A 24,356-nucleotide genomic window follows, 5' to 3' on the forward strand; every position below is an offset into this window, starting at 1 on the left:
TATTTTGTTAGTTTTTAGTGCATCAGTCAGTCACTGTTTGAAAATTTACAATTAAAACATACAAACTTTTAGGAAAATAAAAGATTAGACACTCTAATATGCAGATTTCTTAAGTAAATCAGATAAAACCCACTTGAAGTCTAAAAAATAAAAACTTGAGAACTGGAACAGAAAGGCGTTTTAGCACAACTCTACTCAACTACATGTAGTTGTGACACTCAAAGGGTTATGCAGCTCTGCTTTCTGCAAATGTCATGACATCAAACTGACAGTCACTCAGGACACTATACAACCATAAAACCATTTTAAAGGAGTTGATAATTAAAAACGAAAGCGTATAGGCAGTGCAGCAGCAGTGGGGATATCAAAGCGATAGTTCAGCCAAGTTCAGATACACTTGCCTGAGGGCAATGAAAGATCTTAACATGATCCAGTGGGGATGGCCATACATGCAGCTTGTGGCCCCAGGTCAGCTGTGAAACCTTGCCATTACAAATGCATTAGAAAGCTCTTCATCCGGTAGTATGGTTCGAGGACTAACAGAAATGGGTCAGCAAAAATGGCGAACTTTTTTGCCTTTGGACAAATCAATAGGCGCCATATTTTGGAATATTTCATTCTGTTTTGGTAACCCCAAAAAGATCACAAAGCTGGAACACAAACAGAAAAGGGCAACCAAAATTAAGGAGTTCAAGTACCTTTCTAACGACCCTCCTCATGTTTCTAACTTTATGAACACATGTGGAGACATTCCCAGGCTCTACTAAACTAGTCCCTCAATCAAAAAAATGCAATATCAGACTGATACAATTTGTTTTTGACAAATCCAAGTTGGCTCTAGAAACCTCCCCATTAGTTTCAAACAGCTTACAAAAATCAACACTCTATGCTCAGATCTTTTCCATGTATTGACATCAAGCGAGGGATGGTGCGACCCAGAATGCTACTTGAGAGCAACTTGGGTCTGCTGCCAGAGCACAAGTAAGGAGGGAAAGGATCATCGGTGGAAGGTTGGATGGAGGTGGCAGCAGTGGCATTTGGCAGCAATTTGGGCCTGGGACAGCGCAAACATCCCCCCCTGAACTGGCCCATACTGGCTTATGGTAGGGCCATGTCCCCCTGGCGCAACTGCGGTCCTGGTACTCCTCCTTGGGGCTGTGGCCCCAGGCGCTGCAGGTTCCCATCCTCCATAGGGGGGCCTTGCAAAGCTGTAAGACTGGAAAAGGTGGGGGGAGGTCATCTCAGCCTGCCTGGGTGCTCACCCTTCTTCCTCTGCCATGCTTCCCCCCCCCGGGGCCTGTCCCGCGGGGTAGGGCAGGTAGCCCGGGGGAGCCCTCGCCACGACCCCCTGGGGGGGAGCCTGCCCAGCGGTGATCCCACTGTGGCATTCCTGTTCTGCCCACGCTGCCGAGAAGGGGTGGCTGCACTGTCTGGGGACTTATCGAGTCCGCTGCTGCTGCTGCCACCACTGGAGGTCTGTGGAGGGTCACGCTGGATGAGGGTGGACCCCACCGCCTGTCACCTCCTCGCCGCCGCCGCCGCCCCGCCGCTGCTTTGGGGGGGAGCAGCAAGCGACAGGTGCTTCACCACCCCGGTGAGCCCCCCGTGAGCGTAGCGTTGCTGGTGCCTGCAGAGCGCTCCGCTGCTGGGCTGCCCAGACCTGAGTCCCTCCCGCGGGGAAGGGGGGAGGGCCCAAGATGATGCCCGCCACGTGGCTTCGGTGCTCCTGCTGGCTGCCCTGCCGGGAAGGCGCTGCTGCCGGCGTGGGTCCACCACCGGCTCCATGTGGGGAAGGGGGACGGAAGCCTCTCACGCCGCCTCAACCTGCCTTTCCAGCCCGCTTGCAGTGAGGGGGCAGGCAGCACTGAGTCCCACCAGCAGGCAGGCTCTGGGCTGTTCAGAGCCTGCAAAGCAGGGGGGGAAGTTCTGCCTCCCTGCTCCAGGCAGTGGCGTCACTAGGGTTCACGTCATCTGGTGCGGAATGCCAGCACATCACCCCCCCAATGCAGGGGGCGGGGCAACACCCCAGGTGATGGGCGTGGTGATGTACCATCACTCCACCCCCACTGGTATTTTGGCTATACCTTTTGATAGAACAAAGATAGAGCACATTCTGCAAGAAATTACACATTGAGTGATATATAACATGCTGGGATTATTTTTCCAAGCTCTGATTTTAGTTATTTATTTTTTGGTTATTTAGTTATTTTGGTCACTAGTGGTGTCACACACACCCCTTACTAACAACTTATTGCAGCAGTTATAAAACTTTTAGCACTGGGACTCACTTTTTAGAATGACAATCTGTCCACAACCCACCAGAAGTGATGTCATGTGGAAATGACATCATCAGGCAAATTAAAATGAATAAATAATTAAAGTAAAACAAATAATTAAATAAGCAGAAGCCAGCCCTGGTCCACCAAGTGAATTTCCTCTGTAGCCTGCCTGCAGTAACACCCCCCCCCCCTCCAAAATCATTAAGGTTTTCAGCCCAACCCAGTGCCCAGTTCAATATAAGAACTTCTGTTCAAACCAGATCAGTCAGGATCCACCTGGCTTTGCAAGTCACAAAAACGTTCACCTTATCTACTGAAGTTTCTGTTCTGATCCTTTTTAGTGGGGGGGAGGGAGGCTGCCTTCTGGAGCATTTGTTGAGCTCCAGTTCCATCAGATCAGGACCATTCTGGTGCCTTCCCATTCCCCTTTGCCTGGCCTTACCACCAGCCAAGGCACGTTTGCTTACTCATGAGTAAACACAACCGTGAGGCTGTTTCACTTTCCATAGGGCTCAATACATTCATCTGCTTGGAAGGAGGGACTTCCTTCTCATGTGTTTTTGGGGGCTGCATTCATTGGATCAGGACCATTCCAGTGTCTTTGGATTCCTCTCAGCCTGCCCTTTCCAATAGACTATGACAAGTTTGCCTACTCCCAAGTAAACACATGATATGGCTCACTTTCACTTTTCATAGGGCTCCATGCATTTTTTGTTCTCTGGTTTTTTGGCCATAACGTCTGATAGAAAGGAGATATTTCACTCGGGTTTTTTGCATTGCATTCTGCTCAAAATTTCGCATCCAGCAGCATATAATATGATGGGGTTACTCCAAACCACCACGATTTTAGCATGTCGCCCCACATGCGCATCACCCCCCAGTGCGCGTCACCCACTGCGGCCCGCACCTCCCTAGCGAACCGACTCCAGGGAAGGAAAAATAAAATAAAATAATGAAAAATACTGTTGTGCCAGAGCACAACAGAGGTCTGTCCTCTTTCCTAGAAGGTAGGACCAGAAATGAGGAACACCATGGGACACCCCCGACGTGGGAGGAGTATCCGTTCATTGAGGTTCCGATTCTACCTTGCAGGAGGAGCGGCATCCCAGCAGTAGGAATGCCAGCCCTTCCTTCCCAGAGAACTGATCACACCAAAGCCTCACTTTGGAGATGGCAAGTGTTGTAATAAATTGTCTGTCCCTCTTCCTCTGCCAGCAGAATGGAGTAAGAGCAGGTAAAGGCAGAGCCGGCGAAGGCAGAGGGGCTGACAATTTGTTACTAGCAACAGTTGCCCTAGAAACAGAGAACAGAATTAGGAAGTCTCCTGGATGCCTAAAGAGATGAACAAGAGGTGAAGATCGTAGAGAAACCATAGAGGTCCACGTGCCATAAGAAGAAAAATGTTGAAAATCGCTGCTCTAATACCACTATTTTTCACAGTGCTTTTTGGATTTTATTTTTATTTCCTTGGATAATGAATGTAGCATTTTCCTTTTCCGAGCCTACAATGCTTGGGCTCTGTGCTTGAAAACTTTATCCTATGAATCTCTTTGTGGCATCAGCGACCTCTTCTTGCCAGTTGTTTCTTTGCTGTTTTGTCTATAAACATTAAAAATCTTAAGAAAAACCATTAGCAGGGGGACTTAGGGTGAAGACCAGTACAGTATATACTGCAGAAAGTGCGTGCTCCCACACTCCACATGGTCTGGTTCCTGGGTCATCTCAACCAGACGGAACTGTTCTCCTTTCCATTTCATTAGCCAAAATACAACCCTCCCCCCCATCAATATATCAACAAAATACATTTTTCCACTCACATTTATTATAAAAATCAACATTTTATTTGTTACACTCTATGTATAGTAATAATTGAAAAAAGGGGGTAGGGAACTTTGTACAAGGTTTATATACAACTTGCAAGTTAAGCATTTTTATTTTACAATACAAAAAAAAAAAAAACCTGTTAGTGAATGAGGGAGCAGGGTTGACCAAATGTTGGTCGTTATAATATAAATACATCCTTGCAAAGTACCATCATATGGAAGTCAGTACGTAAGAAGTAACAAAAAGCAATTAAAATGTACAAAAATAAGATTACAAATAAGATTTAAAGCAACATCAGATCCTTCACTTGCAAACGAGGCTTGTTTAGCTTATGACTGATATTCTCATGATTTTTTCTGGTCGGATAGAAGATCTCTTTTTTCTTTTTAAATGTCTCATGGAATTTGCAGGTATCCAGACTTCTTTTGACACCTACCATGTTTATTGCAAGAGTGAGTTTCCCTTAATCCTCAGTTGCCCCTTTGAAAAACAAAACAATTGGATTGATGTGTTTTGTGTTTTACACTGACAGTTTTTGGTCTCTAGTACTTAAGGCAAAAACAGCCTCTAGGATTGAACTTCCATGACCTGATGTATAGTAGCAGAGGTAAATGAATTTCTGAGTGCGAACACACAGAGATTCCAAACTTATTTTAAATGCAAACACCATCTGTAAGGTTTTATCAAAAACTACAACTTGTTAGCAAACGTTTTTTAGGATTTGATTTGCAAAACCCCTGCTAATTGGGTAAGAGGCACTTTTTCAAGTGGGTGCTCCTTTTTTAGCAGGGGGAGAGTAACTGGCCCATCTCACCCCAGCACTGTCTGTTCTAGTGGCTGTCTGCTGGTATTCCTTTGCATCTTTTTAGATTGTGAGCCCTTTTGGGATAGGGAGCCATTTAGTTATTTGATTTTTCTCTGTAAACCGCTTTGTGAACTTTTAGTTGAAAAGCGGTATATAAATGCTGTTAATAATGTTAATAATAAAAGTTCAAATATTTCACCCTTCATGAAATATTTGTCACCCAACAGATTTGGACACGTTTGGGCATGATCTAGCTAAAAAGTAAGCTTGAGATCAAGGATGTCAAACTCATTCCATACAGAGGGCCAAAGTTAGTATTTGTGGTGTCTGTGGAGGGTCAGAAGTGACATCATTAAGTAGATGATGGCCAGAAATATGCACTTTGTTCTCACATGGAAACTCATTAGCTCATTAGCATAAGACAGAAGAGAAAATGTGCAAATCTTGTTCATATTTTTCAAGATATGAAAGAGCCCAATTATCAAGTTGGGAGAGCCTAATTATAATAAGGGCCAGAAAAAATTGTTTCCAGGGGCCACATTTGGCTTGCGGGCCTTATGTTTGACCCCTGCTTAGACAATCCTATTGATTTGAACATGTGCTTTGCACAAGGGTGGAGAAAAATCGCAAAATCAGGTGCACCAAAGCAAATACAAATAGTATTCAGGACATACTATTTCTTTATACCTTGTTCAGCACACCTGCCCTTCCTTCACATGGAATCCTTAGCCTACCAATAAATGAAAGGGTTCCAAATTTCAAATTAACCTTGAAAATTATAGCATGAAATTGTTGACCTACAGAGACACTAAACAGGTTGCACAAATAAAGGTTGAATCAAGGCAACAGTTGGTATAATAAGACAATGTTGACAGTTCTCTTTCCAGTGTTTCCATCACCAAAATTTGATAGTAGTTTATCATTCAAAGTCTAATTCGTCTGGTGGAAATCTGCAGAAGACAGATTTTTATTATTCCTATTCCATTTCTAAAAGAAGTCATGGAAGGAATGACCCAAAGAGGCAGAACTGACTCTGCTACAGACGATACCAAGAGGATACCACAGCATAAGCTCAACGACCTCGTAATAGAAATGGACACAAACACATTTTGTAGAAGAAAAACGGCTGCCGAACAAGAGTTTGGGTTGCGAGACATCAATGCAGTAGTTCAAATTAGTCAGTGCAAGTTTATATATGGTCCAATCCAAAGAGGGACAGGGCCCATGAAGGGCAGTTTGCCAAGGGCTCCCCTGAAATCTGAAGCTGGCCCAGAGCTCCATGTCCCACCAGCACTCCAGTTTAACTTCCCATATTTTTCTTATTGGCCTGCAGTTTGCTGTTACACTGCATGAATGAAGACACGTTCTAGACTCTCAAGCTCCCTGGTTCTTTCACATACAAGAGGTTGTCACCATTTTCCTGTCTGAACCTAATATAGCAAACTGTGGCTTGTTAATGGACCATCAGCAAATCAGGATATCAAACCATGATTTGCTGAACTAGTCTGCAAACTAGTTTCCTATGTTTGGATGGAAACTGCAGCCCATTACAGAAATTTTAAAATTTCCTCCCTATGTACCAAAAAGGAGGGAGCATTTGAGCCCAAGGCTTGCCATGACTCACTTATAAAGATAAATCATGGTCTGTCATCACCTTTGAATTGGATCACTGTCAGGGTTCTGCAGGGAGTTTCCTTCTTGCTTTATTGCCTACAATGCAAGATCCATTGATAAGGCCCCACCCAAGTTCTTCCTCTCCAAAGAGCTAAAGATTGACAGAACATCCATCTGAAATGATGTCCTGCTTATCCAATTGCCATGTTTACAAACTTGCCATCTTTACAAAAAGTTTTGCAAACAGATTTTTGGTCTGTATGAAAATGATTCAAAAATTTATGCTGCAAGCATTGTGGTTTACTATCACTGTAATAAAATTACACTCAAAAGGGGTTCATTTCAAATTCAATTGTTTAGGCCTGGGATACAAAGGAAGATCTCCTTTAAAGACTCATTGGCGTAGTTTACGAAATACCAGGATCATTCATAATGTTAAAGCAGTGGTTCCCCAAATTGCCATGGCTCCCCGGGGAGCTGCAGAAACCAGGCAGGAGAGCTAAAAACTCACTGCCCTATACAATGTATAGGGATTATAACCCTAATGGGGAGCTGTGGCCAATGGCCCAGTTGGTCAAGGGAACCTCCAGCTGAAAAAGTTCGGGAACCACTGTGTTTAATCTATGATTCTGAAAAATGTCCTTGAAACTTACAGTTTTAAAACCAGGACATATTTAGAACTAAAAATATTGACCAGGAGACAGACAAGAGCTGCTTCACACTATGGATGAGCAATACTGGTTACACGTTAGTGATCCCCACAGCAAATGAAGCCTAAAAGGGTGACTCATTATTCCAAATTTACAGTAGAGAAAAGTGAAGGAACAGCACCAACTTCTCATCATACATCTACTGTGTACCCAGGTATTTGGAGAGATCTTCATTTCATGCTTTGTGTATTTAGTGCAGTAAACACCACCAACACTGGTGCAATCCTGACAAACTTTGTGCAGCAGTTGTTGGTGAAGACAATGAAACTTCCTGGCTTCTATACAGAACCAGTTAACTACTAACTTTTAAGTGAGTTTCAGAGTTCAAACGCCAGGAAAGCCTCAGAGGAAGATTTAGGTGCTTGCTGCCTAAATATCAAAAAAGCCCAGCAGTCACTCAATTGGATCTGGAAGGATTTTTTTATACATTGGCCTTTCTCCTAGCATGTAAAGCTGTTGTAAAAAGAAAGTTTGGCACCCCTTACAAAAGAGCATGTGTAGACAAAATAAGAAACATATGTAGAAATCATAACGAAATCACTAGGCAAAGGATATATTTAAAAACTGACATTCACAGTGATAAGAACTGAATTCATGTCACATAAGAGGAGAGACACACTGAAGTCCCATTGCAAAGATTGGATTTTTTAACATTAATACTGCACCAGCAGGTGTGTCCAGAGTGCATTCTGACTGGAAAAGGCTTAATTAAATGCTCCCAATAAAGTAGTATTTTTGAGTTCTATATAAGAATGGTTTGTATACTGCAATATTCACTAAATGCTGAAAGTACTGCAAGAATATAAGATTAATTTACATTAAACTAAGAGTTCAAAGTTAAATTTTATAGTTTATAAATACACCATCTATATTCTTATTAATATGTGGTATAAAAATATGTTGATTGTTGGGCACAGAAATATTTTGGAGAGCTGTGAGAAGTTAGTCAGTTAGTCAGAAGTTATTTTTACCCTTGTCATTACCACGGAAACAGCACTGACCTGGATAGAGAACACAATCCTATTGTAATGGGAGAGCAAAGACTCCTTTCTGTCCTACAACAGGCACGCATACACACACATGGTCTGTTTCATTATTTGGACCCCCAGGATTTTGCCTGTGATGAGATTTGGAGCAGGTTTTGGGTTTTCCACTCCCTTCCTTGCTACGCCTTTGTAAACACAGGTTGAGCATCCCTTATCCAAAGTGCACGGGACCAGAAGCGTTTTGGATATCAGATTTTCCCATATTTTGCAACATTTTCATATACCTAATGAGAGATTTTGGGGAAGGGGGCTCAAATCTAAACACAAACTTCAGTATTTTCCATGTATACCTTATATCAGTGGTTCCTAAACTGTGGGTTGGAACCCACTGGTGGGTCATGACCTGATTTTTGATGGGCTGCCAAAGAGTGAGGGAAAAATCAGGTAACTACCTCAAGCCCTGAAGCTATTCAAAAATCAGATACTAGAGGCTAACTACCCTGAGCGGAGCTCCTGCAGTTTACAAGTATGTGTAAATATAGGGAGATAAATGTTTCAGGGTCCTTTTTCTGGTTATTACTACTTATAAATAAATGAAATTATTTCTTTCTAGATCTCCTTTATTAAAAGTCTGGTAAACCTAGGGGGGCACTGATAGAGTGTTGCTTTAAAAAGTGGGTCCGGGTGCTAAATCTAAAGTTTCGGAACCACTGCCTTGTACACATAGACTGATAATTTTATGAAATTTTTTAAACCATTTTGTGCATTTTGTGCAACTCATCATATGATGTCAGTTGTGGAATTTTCCACTTGAGGTGTCTTGTTGGCACTCAGAAAAATTACAATTTCTGGAATAGATTGGATTTCAGAATTCCAGATAAGAGATGCCCAACCTGTAAAACAAAAGTGTCAAACTAGTTTCATACAGCAGGCCGAATAGCATTCATGACACCTGCTGAGGGCCGGAAGTGACATCATTAAGCAGGAAGTGACATCATTAAGCAGATTATGACCAGAAATAAGCACTCTGTTCTCATATAGGAACTCATCAGCTGCAAATGCAGAAGAAAAAATATGCAAATCTTGATCATATTTTCAAGATATACCAGTTATCACATGGCCACCTTTTAGCAGTGCTGCTTCTGCTGAGGTGTCACCTTGTAGCTCAACAGCTGAGAAGTGCTCTGTGAAGTGATGGCTTGGCAGGAGCAGTGATAACAAAAGGATGGTTCTGGGAGAGCCCAATTATAATGGGGGGCCAGATAAAGAGCTTCTAGGGCTGCATCTGACTCGTGGACCTTATGTTTGACACCCCTGTTGCAGAATGTAAAAAATACCCCAAGACTGAATGCAGAATCTACCTGCCTGTGCAAGGTAGAACAGGAAGGGGTCAGAGAAGACTATGGAAGCCCAAATTCCACTCTCTGTCCACAGTGGCCAACTGGACAGCTCAAAAAGTTTACTGAAGAACTAGGGGTGGGGATGGCAACAACAGTAAAAATTAAGAACACACTTAAACAAAACCACAGCCAACAAAAGGATTGAACTCCCAGGAAAAGACAAAGAGCTATAAAAATGGTGCCATTCAGCTTCTTCAGATGATCTGAATTTAACAAAAGGTGCCATTTTCAAACATATGCATAAGCATGTTTTCAATTCTGTGATTGCTTTATTCCTGTAGAAAACAAAGCCCTTGGTGTACCATTAGTTAACTGTCCTGACAGTTTTCTTCAAGTTTAAATTTGATTGCTGGCCCACTGGAGTTAAAAACGCAAGAGGTTATTCAGCTCTTTCCAGACATCTACAGCTGCTGCTTTGTGACAAGTTCCTATCATTAGTTTCCTGGTTAAAAAGCTTTCTTCTTTTTTGGTATTTGGCTCATTGAACAGCGACACACCCTGGTCCTTCCATTTCCCTATGTGCTCAGTCACTTCACTGAATTAAGGCATCTTCTTGTGTTCCATTTGGAAAAATAAAAAAAAAAACTTTCATATACGAATTTAAAAATTTTCTTATGGCACAAAGCAGCAGACTCTGTTTTAAGAAAATATATAAATAATGTTTCTCTTCTCTCCCACCCTGTTTCTGTACAAGTTACCTCCAATGTCCCCCATTTAATAATTTTTTTCTGTACACACTATACCCTGCCTCGTGTCCTCCCCCCTCTGAATGGGGCAAGTGGTATTTACAAGATGGCTGGAGGCAGTCCAAGGAGGGAGGGAGTCTCTCATGAGGAGTCCGTGCAGGGAGACGGGGGCGGTGGGTAGAGGTGATGCGAATAACTCCGTTCTGTGAATGGAGACGGCGGGCAGCTCTCGTAATTCTCCTCCGCTGACAAGTACTGACTGCGTGGAGTTGGGGGTGGGGGCACAGGCTCCGAATCGTAGTTTAGGTCACTGGTATAGCCCTTCCCCACTGTCGTCATGACTCTGCGGCTAGGAGCATAGTCGCTGTCGCAAACATCCGTGCTGCAGGGTGTGGTAGGAGGAGCAAAATGCCGGTAGCTGTACGGCCTGTAACTGGGGCAAAGAATATTGAGAAACAACACGTGAGTACAGTCCAAGAAGCCTCAGACACCTGCACCCTGTGAAATGCTACGGTACTGAACAGCTAACACATTTTCAAAATATGTCTTGGAAACCTAGTGGCTTTTAGGGTGAAACAGGAGCCTCCATAAGGCAGCAGTAGGTTAAACTGGTTTAAAGAAAAATAAGTCTTGCTTTGCCTGCAATTTCAGGAAAAAAATGGATTTGCACAAGTTATATCTTATAGCGAGAAGTATATCTGAGCAGACAGGTCATTTGATCTGCCCCACGTTTCAATAATGGCTCAGGAGGTTTGTAAATATGTAGATACGGTTCAAAAGACCCCTCATGGATCATTCTAGCAGGCCACGGAGATACAAAACTGGGCCTTGGAAATGCTTTCGGTTTTTTGCTTAAAAAGCCGATGGAGCAAAGTTGTAAACAACAACCTGCCTGGTTTTTCAGGAGGGTGTCTCTCCAGGCAACCACACTGGAAGAGTTCTGTGTACTGGGAGAAGCCCTTGTCAAAGTCTTCATCTTTACTTAGGATCAGTGTTGCAAATGATTAGGCGTTTACATGCATTAGCAGGCAGGGCTAAGTATGTTTTGTGCACAAATTTTCAAGGCTTACTTAAGAGTTACAACACATACTAGTATGATTTTTTATTACCTGTACGATCGATGGGTAGAAGGGCTGTTTGAAGAATAACCAAATTCCATGGTATAATGTGAACGTTCAGTGGCTGGTGAAGGAGGAGGGTTCAAAATCTTTGAGAGAGAGAGAACGGGGAGCCAATTTTAACAGAATCATGACAAAATTATTATTAATTATTAACAGTATTTATATACCGCTAGTATTAATTTTTAATCAATAAAATTAAAGGAAAGATTATAAGGCAACCAGCAATGAACAGAGCACATGCTTGTTTGATATACTACTAATTTCTTACTACTTTTTTACAAACAGTATTTGCTTTCATTTCATTTACATCCTGCCTTTCTTTCAGGAAATAACTCAAGGCAAGAAACATAGAGCTTCTAGCAGCCTCCATGGGCGTTCTGTTCTGGGGCATTCTGCAGATAAGAAACTGCAGATATGGGAAATAGTGTTCCTGTTGGAGCTGGTGCAACTCCAACTGCTGTCCAGAGGGGGCAGGATGATGTCAAACTACGGCCCAGTGATTCTGGCCTTTCTATCTGTTCTCTCTGTGATCCTTGTGGGTGTGGCCCTAACCCTTTATCCTTCCCTTCTCCTCTGTGCACTTCCTCTTGTCGTCTGACCACCGGCCTGTTAAGATGTGCACACCAGGGCTCTGATGCCCGGGCCATCTTGAGCACAAGGCATTCAGGGCAAGGCAGCTCTAGGGCCTTGCTATCTCTAAGTATTAGCGGAACCTCTGATCCTAATCAGATGCTGTAAATATGCATTCTATGGAACTGTAAGTAAAAACTTCTGTGCAACTTTAACAAGCCATTGCCTCTTTGTCTTTTATTGAATAGCAGTCAGGGAGGTTCCCTTGGGTGATACCCAAAAGGGGGGGGTGTCTGCTGCTTAAGCTACTCAGCTTCCCTCCAAAGAGGAAACTATTTTTAATTCCCTCCAACAGTTTCCCCCCCCCCCCCCACAGACACACCTCCATTACATTCCCTTATTTTTTGTGTAGTCACACTGGAAGTGCAGGTGTTTCTTGCTTTAAAACTTGCTTAAATGAAGCAATGCCATGTGTAAGCAACCAGCCTGCAAGCTACAGAGAGACTAACAGGAAGCAGGAACTGTCCTGCTTCCTGTTAGCCACCCTTTACTGTCCAGTCTTACTGAAACTTTGCCTTACCGAACAACCAGTTTCACCATTCAGTTTTCAGAACTAGTTTCAGTGGTGCATTTTTGAGAAACAAAATCAGAAAAGACTTACTGGAGGGAAGTAAGTGCCCTTTGTGCTTGAAGAACTGCTGGATGATGCTCCGGTAACATGAGCCCTGTCATACGGAGGTCCACTGCTTCCACCCATAATGCTGAGGGAGCTGATCACAGACTTGCCACGGGACATTCCTAAAGAAGACAATTCATCTTAACAGCATTCAAAACACTGGTTTTGACACAAAGGTATTTTCAAACAAACTTGCAAGAGTGACAATTATTTTTCTCTATCCCCAGAATATTATGTGGCAGTTAAAATGAATTGCTACTCCCAAACTTAGCAACACAGGCAGTCCAATTCTACTGAAGTCCCCCCCCCCACTGATGCAGTGGGTTCCACTGCACCCTGCGGGGGAATTTTGCATGCTGGAGGCCTCCTTGAGGTAAGGGGACATTTGTCTCCTTGCTCCAGGGTAGGCCCCAGCAGGGTAAACCCCTTCATTTACATTTCATCCCCACTCTTTTTCTACTCCATATGTGCATGTACAACCTACCAATTAAGGGTAAGACTTCATGAAGTAGTCTCTACTCCGCAAACATTTATGCAGGAGGTCTGGTCTAGAGGGTAGAGCCTCCATTTGCCTGAAGATTAACATCCACAAGGTCGCCAGTTCGAGGCCACCGGCACCGTGCGACCTTGAAGCAGCTGACAAGCTGCAGCTGAGCTGTTCCATCTGCTCGGAGCGTGGGATGATGGAGGCCAGAATGTTAAACCAGATCGGAGTGTAACACCTTGAATGTAGTGGTTCTTGAAAGAAAGAACCTTCTTTCAATTTGTAAAAATCCCTGCGTGGATTTAATAAGCCTGCCTATGTAAACCACCTTGAATAAAGTCTTGAATAAAGACCAAGAAAGGCGGTATATAAATACTGTATATTATATATTATTATTATTATTATTATTATTATTAAATAAATTTGTAGTCTCTATGGTACTGCAAGACTCTTTGTTTCTGTTACAACTGAAAAACATGGCTACCTCTGTAAACATTTTCAGTTTCTTAGAGGGCTTTCTAGAATATAAGTAAACTGTTTAGTGGTATGTGTTACCTCATAAAGGGCCTGGCAACTGCTGAATTTGGTTTGTAGCTAATCCCATTAATGCAACTCCAGATCGTACTGACTACCAAAATAATTATTTCAAGGTTCTACATTTGTATTGGCAACCTTCAGTCTCGAAAGACTATGGTATCGCGCTCTGAAAGGTGGTTCTGGCACAGCGTCTAGTGTGGCTGAAAAGGCCAATCCGGGAGTGACAATCCCTTCCACACCGGGAGCAAGTGCAGTCTGTCCCTGGTCTGTCTCCCTGGCTATGGGCCTTCCTTCTTTGCCTCTTAGCCTCAGACTGTTGGCAAAGTGTCTCTTCAAACTGGGAAAGGCCATGCTGCACAGCCTGCCTCCAAGCGGGCTGCTCAGAGGCCAGGGTTTCCCACTTGTTGAGGTCCATCCCTAAGGCCTTCAGATCCCTCTTGCAGATGTCCTTGTATCGCAGCTGTGGTCTACCTGTAGGGCGCTTTCCTTGCACGAGTTCTCTACATTAAACTTCAGCAACTTTCAGGTTAAACTTTCCTTGCACGAGTTCTCTACATTAAACTTCAGCAACTTTCAGGTTAAACTTTCAGGTTAAACTACATTAAACTTCAGAACTTTCAGGTTCTACATTAAACTTCAGCAAAGTGTGGTTGCCCAACCCGAGGAGCCTGCATCAACATTTGCTTTTTTGATACATGTCAGCAAAGGGGTTTTGATGTAACTTCCTTGAGAGACAGAGTATTATACACAACACAGTTAAAATACATGCATGCCTGATCACTAACCCGGAAGAGATCCGGAGAGAGAACTTGGGTGAGGTACGTAACCCAGAGGTACAGAAGCTGGTCCATGCACCACATAGTCATTGGCCATTGTCTCTCCATCCCCTTTCATGCGTGGGCACAGCACCCTCTGGCAAACAAAGTAAACAGCTCCAACCACAAAAACTGTAAGAATCACACCAATGATAGAGCCAATAGTATTGGTGGCTTGCGGAGTGGGTTCCTCTGTTGTGTCTAAGAAGAAATAACAGGAGATATAAGACATGCTTCTTTGGTGACTTGAGTCTTAGCACTCTCTCTAGTCCAGCCATTTTCAACCACTGTGCCATGGCACACTGGTGTGCCATGAAGGGTCCACAAGTGTGCCACAGGAATTTGGGGGAGGGTTATTTATTAGTAGGGCCAATGTGGGATATGAGCCCCCCATTACCAGCATGGTGTGCCTTGTCAATTGGCAAAAACCTGATGGTGTGCCTTGACAATTTTAGTGCCTTGTCAGTGTGCCATGAAATGAAAAAGGTTGACAATCACTGCTCTAGCCATTCTCTGCCTGAATGCTTTGGAAAGCTTCCACCTCCACGTAAACACAAAGTGAAAGAGATGGGAATAACAAACTAGAGAGAGGGACTTTAGTGGAGCAGCTGTAACTCCTTGAGGAGAAGTGAGATTCACTAGAGGAAATAAGAACTGCAGCATGCTATTTTAGGCGCTGGAACTCAGCCAAAAGGCTGCAGTGTGTGGATGAGCCCTATTATGTAGATATTGCCTGCCAAATCACAGACTTCACATTGAGGATGTTCATTCTATTCTTTGGAGGGGGGCAGATCTACTGAATATTGGAATTGCCAATTGCACTTTATGCCAGCAAGTATAAAGCTGAACTTCATCCATTCTCTTCCAAAATCCAGATGTCTTTTGAGCTGAGCTAAGACACTTATTGCGGCATAATATTTAAGTGGTCGTACTTACAGCATCCCTGTTCATCAGAGTTGTCGGAACAGTCCAAGTGGTGGTCACATTTCTTATTTTTTCCTATGCACTGTCCACTGGCACATCTGAACTGATCTGTTAAACAAAGCACTGGAGAAAAACAAAAGCAAACCCATGGCTATTTAATGCAAGGAATAACAAAAGTATGTCAAATGTGTGGCATAAAAACAAGCCACTAAGAGGAGGCAGCCACTGGTTGACTATCATTATAGATGTTCTATACAGGCATTTAAAGATAACAGAATAAGAAACTGTGCAGATTTACTTAATTTACAGAGGCTATCAAATTCAGTTCCTGTTTGTGCAGAAATTGGATTTCTTGGGCACAGAGTTTGTGGTTCTTTATGTACAGGGTACACACAACACTGGTACTAACCAGAAAGGCCAATTCAGTCCAAAAAGGATTTTCCTTGTGAAAAACAGAAAATCCATGTTATTGGATTATTGTTATTTTTAAAATAACAGTTATTTACTTGAATAGCACAATCAGTGCAGCTGGTGCTATGCGAAAGAAAGAAAGAAAGAAAGAAAGAAAGAAAGAAAGAAAGAAAGAAAGAAAGAAAGAAAGAAAGAAAGAAAGAAAGAAAGAAAGAAAGAAAGAAAGAAAGAAAGAAAGAAAGAAAGAAAGAAAGAAAGAAAGAAAGAAAGAAAGAAAGAAAGAAAGAAAGAAAGAAAGAAAGGTTTCTCTTCCAAGGGACTCTCAGTCTAGTTACCGACACAAGGAAAATGTTGACTCTCGTTCATGTCCACCCCCCTCATTCATTGCTGCTCTTATGCTAAACCTGTTATTGCCACGTGTGGACAGCACAAATACCTTTGCAGTTCTTCTCATCTGAGCTGTCCTGACAATTTGCCTCTCCATTGCACTGAAGGACGCTGTCGACGCACTGCCCACTCTCACACTGAAACTGGGAGTCTGAGCAAACGGGGCAGTTCTTCTCGTCACTGGCATCTTCACATTCAATGAATCCATCACAGCGCCAAGCAACAGGAATGCAGTCAATCTCCCCAGTAAAACATGTGAAATGCAGTGGAGAGCATGTTGGTGGTTCTGTTACAAAGAAGTGTTTTCAGAAGGATGGAACCAATGAGCAAGTAATGTCTGAGAAGCTGACAGGTATTCCCATGGTTAAGACAGACGTCATGTTTACAGAAAACAGAAATCAAACCTTTGTTCAAACGGGAACAATCTGCAAGCCAGGGATTTCTCATATAGATCTCAAGGTAACAATTCTTCAAGAAGAAATCTCCAAAGGGATGTTGGACAGAGAATCAGAGTTTATAACAAGAGTCAGCATCATCTTTCCACAGCTGATTGAACAGGCTTCAGCTGAGGAAAATGTCTGAGCAGATGCTTATCCCAATTGATTAGCATTTGCTGGGCAGTTGCCATAAGCAGCTTTGAATTTGTCACCATACCTGAATACTCATCAACTTATAACCTGAACTGGCCCTTTTGTGATTGACTTTGGTAGTTTTTTTTGTTTTTTTTAAAGTTTTTTCTTCATCTTCTCTATTCTCATGTATATATACAGCTGCCTACTGAGCTCTTCATGCATCTTTGTTGTTTTTGCTGTTTCAGAACAACACAGTTACCAGTTGAAGTACTACATTGAATGCAATAATGAACAATAATAAAATGAAGAACAGAGGTATGGAAAGGTCTGTGGAAATCTTTTAAAGGAAGAATAGATATTCAATTTCTTAAAAAACCCTTTGGTCAGAATGACAAGCCATGTAAGCTGCGGTGTGGGGACCACTGGCTTGGGGGCATTGAACAGAAATGTGTTGTTTCTCCATTAGCTGTAGAGCATATATGCATAGGAAAAGCTAAGCAAAATTCAGGGATTCTGTTAATTACACAAATGATTGAGAGAGTGCATATGCTTTGCTATGAGAAGATCCCAAGTTCAGTCCCCAGAATCTCTGGGTAGGCCAGAGAAAGATTCCTGTCTGAAACCCCGGAAAAGCTGGTGTTTATGTGTTGATAGCACTGACCTAAATGGACAATGGTCTGATTTAATATAAGGCAGCTTCCTGTTCCACTAAAGGCGATTTTGCCTATTTAAAAAAAGAAGACAAAAACCCTCTGTTTTTGCCTACTAGATCATGCAGTCAGGCTGTGTGTATTTGATGTGAGTAACATTTCCAAATTCTGCACCATGAGAAAATTGGAACTTTGAAGCCTTATACAGCATGCAAAGAAGGAGCATGTATATTTGCACGTTTGTTTGCTCTCTGCAGAAGTGCACGTGGCCTCTGGGAACAAAGTGCCAGGGTAAGGCACAGCGAGTTTAGCATCTGTGCGAGGAAAAGGAGAAGGCAAGTGGACCCTCCAAGTTTTGGAGAGGGAGGACTCTGAGTTTTAAAGAGGAGGAGAAGGTGAAGGCAAGTGGACCCTCTGAGTCTTGGAGAGGGAGAGAGAGGACTCTGAGTTCTGAAGAGGAGAAGGAGAAGGTAGGTCTGCTCTTTCTAACTCTTTGTCTTTCTAACCTTAAATCAATGTTGAAATTTAGCTTTACCTTTAGCTTAGCTTTACCTAAGCTTTACCTAAATTAGCACCTAATCTAACCTGAGGGAGGGATTCTAAGGTTCAGTAACATGGGGCACAATAATTTGGATTCTAAGGTCTAGCAAGTTGGGGCACAGGAGCTAGGTGAGGGCAATAAAAATAAATACGTGTGTACTTAGGTCTACTCTGAGCAGGAGCAGAGTCCTACTTGTGAGTAAGAGCCTAAGGTAGAAGCACCTGGAAAAATAAATAAAACAGAGGAGGATAAAGTGGACAGCAAGCTTTTCTACTTTGTTTAGATTAACCCTATAATTAACCCAAGTTAAACTTAATCTAAGTTAGAACATAAAGGTTCAGTAAACTGGGACACAGGATCTAGGTGACAGCAATAAATAAATAAATACAATAAAGGTGCACACTTAATAAAAGCAGGAAGGCATAATTCAGACAGGGAGCTAGAGCACAAGTCTAAAAGGTCCACTCTGAGTTGACTGGAGTTTACCTGTGAGTAGGAGCCCAAACTAAACAGAAGAGGGTAATAGAGGGAGAAAGCACACTTAGGGCGCAATCCTAACCCCTTATGTCAGTGCTTTCCAGCACTGGCATAGTGGTGCCAATGGGACATGTGCTGCATCATGCAGTTGGCTGTCACTCACGGAGGCCTCTTCAAAGTAAGGGAATGTTTGTTCCTTTACTTTAGAGCTGCTGGAAAGTACTGACAAAAGGGGTTAGGACTGTGCCCTTAGTGTCTCTATTTTACAAACAGGACTAAACAGGATTTAAACTGTAGTGTATAAGTTCTGCCAAGCCCAAAAACTCTTAAACCAGTTCAGTTTAACCTCAAATAAAAACCAGTTTGAGGTTAAAAAGCAGTCCAGCCTAAGAGAGCTGAAGTAGGAGGGTAAGAATCTAGGAAGGTCCAGTTCCCAGCCAGCCAGGGCAATTTAGCATAGTCATTGACCTTTACGGGTGACAAGAGCCCCATTAGGCAAATCCACGCATCCCATTCAGGAGCCTATGGAGTAGATTAAAGCCCATCAGCAGTCTCTGCAGTTCCCAGGGCTCAACCTATTGTCTTCCTGATCTTTGGAGATCTTACCTGGGAATCTCACCTGGGAAGACCAGCCCCTTTTCAATCAGCAAGGAGGAGGGAGGGAGGAGGAACTAGACAAGAGTATAAAGCTAGAGCCTGCCACCATGTGAGCCTCTCTGTAGAAGCATGTGTGGCCTCTGGGAACCCAGTGCCTCAGGAACAAAGTGCCAGGGTAAGGAACAGCGAGTTTAGCATCTGTGTAAGTAAAGCCAGGGCCCCAGTAATGAAGTCACTTCCTTTGAGAAGAGGGGCAACAAACCAGTGCAGGGTTTTGGACAGATGAAAGTGTCGACCCAATGTGCAGTGGCAGTGAAGAAGGCCAATTCTATGCTTGGGATCATTAGAAAAGGTATTGAGAATAAAACAGCTAATATTATAATGCTGTTGTACAAATCAATGGTAAGGACACACCTGGAATATTGCGTCCAGTTGTGGTCACCACATCTGAAAAAGGACATAGTGGAAATGGAAAAGGTGCAAAAGAGAGCAACTAAGATGATTGCTGGGCTGGGGCACCTTCCTTATGAGGAAAGGCTATGGCGTTGGGCCTCTTCAGCCTAGAAAAGAGGCACCTGACGGGGGACATGATTGAGACATACAATTTATGCATGGGAAGGATAAATTGGATAGAGAGATGCTCTTGACACTCTCACCTAACACCAGAACCAGGGGACATCCACTAAAATTGAGAGTTGGGAGGGTTAGAACAGACAAAAGAAAATATTTCTTTACTCAGCATGTAGTTGGTCTGTGGAACTCACTGCCACAGGATGTGGTGATGGCATCTGGCCTAGGTGCCTTTGAAAGGGGATTGGACAAATTTCTGGAGGAAAATCCATTACGGGTTACAAGCCATGATGTGTATGTGCAACCTCCTGATTTTAGAAATGGGCTATGTCAGAATGCCATGTGCAAGGGAGGGCACCAGGATGCAGGTCTCTTGTTATCTGATGTGCTCCCTGGGGCATTTGGTGGCCCACTGTGAGATACAGGAAGCTGGACTAGATGGACCTATGGCCTGATCCAGTGGGGCTGTTCTTATATTCTTATGTTCATGATTTACTGTTCTTTTGCTGGTCATGGGGAGGGAAGATTTTGTGAGTGGAAGAGGCTTTCTGCTGGTAGAAGAGAACTCTTGGATCTAAACCTTCGTATTTAGCAATTTCCAACAGTCCCTTGGCTGTATTTTGGCTGTGTCCCTTGTCTGAGGTTACTGTCTGCCATAGCAAAACAGTGCTACAAAAGGAAGCAAAAAGCCTTACCTCCACAAGAAAGTTCATCTTGAAGCAGGACAAGGTGCACAGGGCAGGAACAACGTGTGGTTCCATCACCTTTCACAATGCAAATATGGGAACAGCCACCATTATCTTGGGAGCATGGGTGCTGCTCTACAGAGCAAAAAGAGGAGAGAGAAAAAAATATGGTCTGTGTCTTAAAACCAGCTTTAAACAAAAAGACTGCCTACAGCAGTGGTGCTCATATTGTGTTTAAGGAGCCTTGGAGCTCCTTGGAAGTTTATTTAAAATATTTATGCTCACCCTTCCCATCCAATTGGAGGTGTTTAAGGTGGCTTACAGTAAAAGCTAAAAACAACCAAAATTTCAAAAAACATCAAAGTAGACCAATTAATAAAACACACAGCAGCCTAGGCAGCCTAATGAAAAAACCAAAACAAAGGAGAACTAACCTGAACTGCAAAAGAAAGAAAATGAAAACATTTTCAAACAGCCGTGAAACACAGACAGAGAGGGGGCCAGCCTAATTTCAGAAAGGAGGAAAATCCTCATATGGGGCACCTTCATGGAAAAGCGCCCACCCCCTTGTGTTGCAGCCAATTAAATCTTTGATAAAGGAGGCCTCTACAAGAAAATCTCTCGAGGTGAGCGGGGCACTTCATATGGAGTACGTGGTCCTTCTCAGACCCTGGACTTTAAAGGTGCCTGAAAGTGCACCCAGAAATGAAGTGGCAGTCTATAAAGCTGGTAATAGCAACATGACCATGTCAAACTGGCTGGCCCCATCACTAGGAATGTCTGAAAATGGTTTTATTTGTTTTGCAGGATTTTGTTATTTGAAAGGCAGAAAGCAGAGTTGTGCTTTCCATTCAAGTTCTCATTTTCATTTATTTTAAATACCTTGAAAATGTAGATAGGTGAAACAGTGTCAGCAGATGCTGCCACAGTATTATTTCTAACCGGAAAGGTAATCTATTTTAATTTCTGGAAAATATCTCAATACACCAAAATGCAGTGTTTTGTGCTTTTATCTGGATATTTTAAACACAAAATGGTGCTGTTTTGTGTTTTTAAACACAAAATCACATCTCTACCCATCACAACGTGTGCAGCCACATTCTGGACCAACCAAAGCTTACAAGCAGTCATCAAGGATAGCCCCATATAGATTACATGACATCCAAACTCAATTTAACCAACGCATGAATAAGCATGGTCAGGTGTTTGATTGACTCGGGTATGGACACAGGTGGAACATCACTGATGCCAGGTGATAGCTCCCCAGGCCTCGACCATAACCTGAGCATCAAGACGCAGCAAAGATGACCTGTCTAGCTGGAATTAAATTTCACTTACACAGAAGTATAGATGCACAATTTCTGAAAATGTTAAAAGCAAGGGTGGCAAGGGAACACACTTTTTTCTGAAAAACCGAAATACATGCAATATTTATGTTCTCATCCAATCTAAACTTAGACATAAAGTCAGACACAGTGGCGTAACTAGAGGGGGTGTATAGGGAGTCTCACCTGCAAAACATAATACTTTGCACCCCCTATGCCACTGGTCAGACATATAACTAAGCGTACAAAATTGTGTTGTTTTAAAGCAGGGGTACATAACCTTCAGACTTCAACGGGTCCATCAACTAGGCTCAAAAACATTTTGTGTTTATGTGCATTTTTCTGGGGAGAGGGTTCATAGCTTTCATCAGATTCTGCACTTGATCTTAGCCAAAAAGCCGAGAAGCTTTCGTCAGATTCTGAAGGGTTCCGTGACCCAAAAAAGATTAATGACTGCTTTAAAGAACAAATGTTTTAATTTTATTTAAATGATAATTATGAACAAACCTGTAAACAAATGTGACCTGCAAGAATCTCTTGAAGTAGAATTTTGCATGAGATGCTTCAATTGAGCTGTTTTACAAGAAACAGCTCTTAGCTATGAACATCTTGGCCTATTCAGTTTCTCTTGTACATAATGTTTTATGGTACTTACTATACTCCTGCATGTTGAGTTCTTTAACAGCATGAATATCACTGAGCTGTGCAATACGAGCCTGCACTTTTGTACGTCCCTCGCGACCAGTCATGTCAATCTTCTCAATCATTTGTTGGTGCTTATCAATCCAGTACAGCCAGTTTTCAAACACAGTAAGTCCTACAGGTTGTAAGATGTTTGAATCTTCTAAAACTATTCGATTAGCGCCTTTGAAAAGTTAAACAAAAAACTTCAGTTGAACAATTGCCAGAACATTTTCCAATGGTCTATTTTATATATATTCAGATAAACACTGTATTCTTTTTGTTGGAAGCAGTACAGACTTAAATATCATTTGTCATTAGAAATGTATCATTTATGAATGTAGATGAACATAATTAATCTACTGAAACAGATTATTAATAACCTAACATTGGAGGCAGGCTGTGCAGCATGGCCTTTCCCAGTTTGAAGAGACACTTGGCCAACAGACTGAGGCAAAGAGGCAAAGAAGGAAGGCCCATAGCCAGGGAGACAGACCAGGGACAGACTGCACTTGCTCCCGGTGTGGAAGGGACTGTCACTCCCGAATCGGCCTTTTCAGCCACACTAGATGCTGCTCCAGAACCACAATTCAGAGCGCGATACCATAGTCTTTCGAGACGGAAGGTTGCCAACTGCAACATTAACGCCTCCTGGGAAGATAGTTTATGTAGCTGCAATTTAGGCGTAGAATCATCCACACACATTATGTTGCACTGTCCCAGATATCAAGCAATTTCTCTCTCCCTTGCTCCATGCTAAAACAGGGCATTCTGAGAAAGCTATAATTCAATTCCTTCTAGCAGGTGATGTAGAGCACACAACCCTCTCAGTCGCACAGTTCCTAAATTTGAGTAATCTGAATCGAGCCAAGTTTTCTGTACCAAGTAATCACTGAGTAGATTACACCTTGGCAATATCTGCAGAATAACTGATTGTTCTCTGTCTTTTAAATAATTCATGTTTGTATGTAAAATGTAACGTACGTTCGTATCTGTGTGTACACGTAGGTGTGCACATATACATATATTTGTGTACTACTTAGGTTTATATTCTCTCTACGGTTTCTGTACAGAGTCTTCACCTATCAAATGTTTATGCCTAATAAAGGTTTTGTTGACTGTTGACTGACTGAATACAACCCAAGGAAAAGACTGACAAAAGAACTGGACTTGCAAAGGTAATCTCTGCACTCAACCTGCCTTAAGCGCCCTTAGTGGGTTATGTCTATCTCCACAAAGCCTTAGAGGAAAAAGCAATAAATTCCAGTCAGTACTGTTATTATAAGGCACAGAAAATAGTCTGCAAACTCACTATGATACAAAAATATACTGAGAGGCTTCTGCTGTTTAGCCCTGCCTCTCTTTCCGTCCCTCCCCCATCTCCTGTGTATATTCAGATTGTAAGTCTGTGTGACAGGGACCAGTCTTTTCACTCTGTGTGAAGAGCCATGTACACTGATGGTACTATCTTATTAAAAGTACTCATGTAAAGAGAAAAGTACAAACTGGAATTAAAAAAGGAACACATATTCCTTAGTTAACAAGTTAAAAGTCATATTTATAAAAGAAATCTTTTCAAAGACAACATCTTGTTTTTGAAAAAATTAAAAGAAAGTTACTGCTCTAGTCTTTAGAAAGCAAAGAGATTTTATTCTACCTGAGAGGTCACTGCTCTCAATCCTCCGTAGGTCAGAATCTGCCCAAAAGAGCTTTCCCAGCTGGCTGTCAATCGCCAAGGCCACAGGCTTGCTCAGTCCATTGGAAAAGAGGACTTCACGTTCAGTTCCATCTAATGCGGCCCTTTCTATTTTAGGAGGAGATCTTTCCTGGAGGTTGGTGAAATACATGTACCTGTAAAAAATAAAAGGAAGCTGACAGAAATTGTACTTCATTGGTCAAAAATTCTTCCCATCCCTCCTCCCATTAAACATCCAAATTCAACTGCCAGATTATTACTGCGCACCCTAGAAGTGTTCTGAATTCTCCCAACATCTTAAAGTACTTTTCCAATATCCAGCCCTAAAAATC

The 24,356-nt window shown here is 42.6% G+C and overlaps 1 protein-coding gene across 1 annotated transcript in view; it reads right to left on the reverse strand.

Moving 5' to 3' along the window:
* Positions 1–4,135: 4,135 nt before the first annotated feature.
* LRP6 (LDL receptor related protein 6) overlaps positions 4,136–24,356 on the reverse strand; it is a 95,439-nt gene continuing 75,218 nt past the window's right edge. The window contains exons 15-23 of the mRNA XM_066632870.1: positions 23,986–24,179; positions 22,303–22,512; positions 20,332–20,457; positions 16,279–16,515; positions 15,444–15,554; positions 14,478–14,708; positions 12,657–12,793; positions 11,414–11,511; positions 4,136–10,737 (exon numbers count right to left, since the gene is read on the reverse strand). Of these exons, the coding sequence (XP_066488967.1) occupies positions 10,446–10,737; positions 11,414–11,511; positions 12,657–12,793; positions 14,478–14,708; positions 15,444–15,554; positions 16,279–16,515; positions 20,332–20,457; positions 22,303–22,512; positions 23,986–24,179 (1,636 nt within the window). The 3' untranslated portion in view covers positions 4,136–10,445. The remainder of the gene's footprint in view (positions 10,738–11,413; positions 11,512–12,656; positions 12,794–14,477; positions 14,709–15,443; positions 15,555–16,278; positions 16,516–20,331; positions 20,458–22,302; positions 22,513–23,985; positions 24,180–24,356) is intronic.

The sequence above is a fragment of the Tiliqua scincoides genome, chromosome 6 (genome assembly GCF_035046505.1).
Source record: "Tiliqua scincoides isolate rTilSci1 chromosome 6, rTilSci1.hap2, whole genome shotgun sequence".
In the NCBI taxonomy this organism is placed as follows: Eukaryota; Metazoa; Chordata; class Lepidosauria; order Squamata; family Scincidae; genus Tiliqua; species Tiliqua scincoides.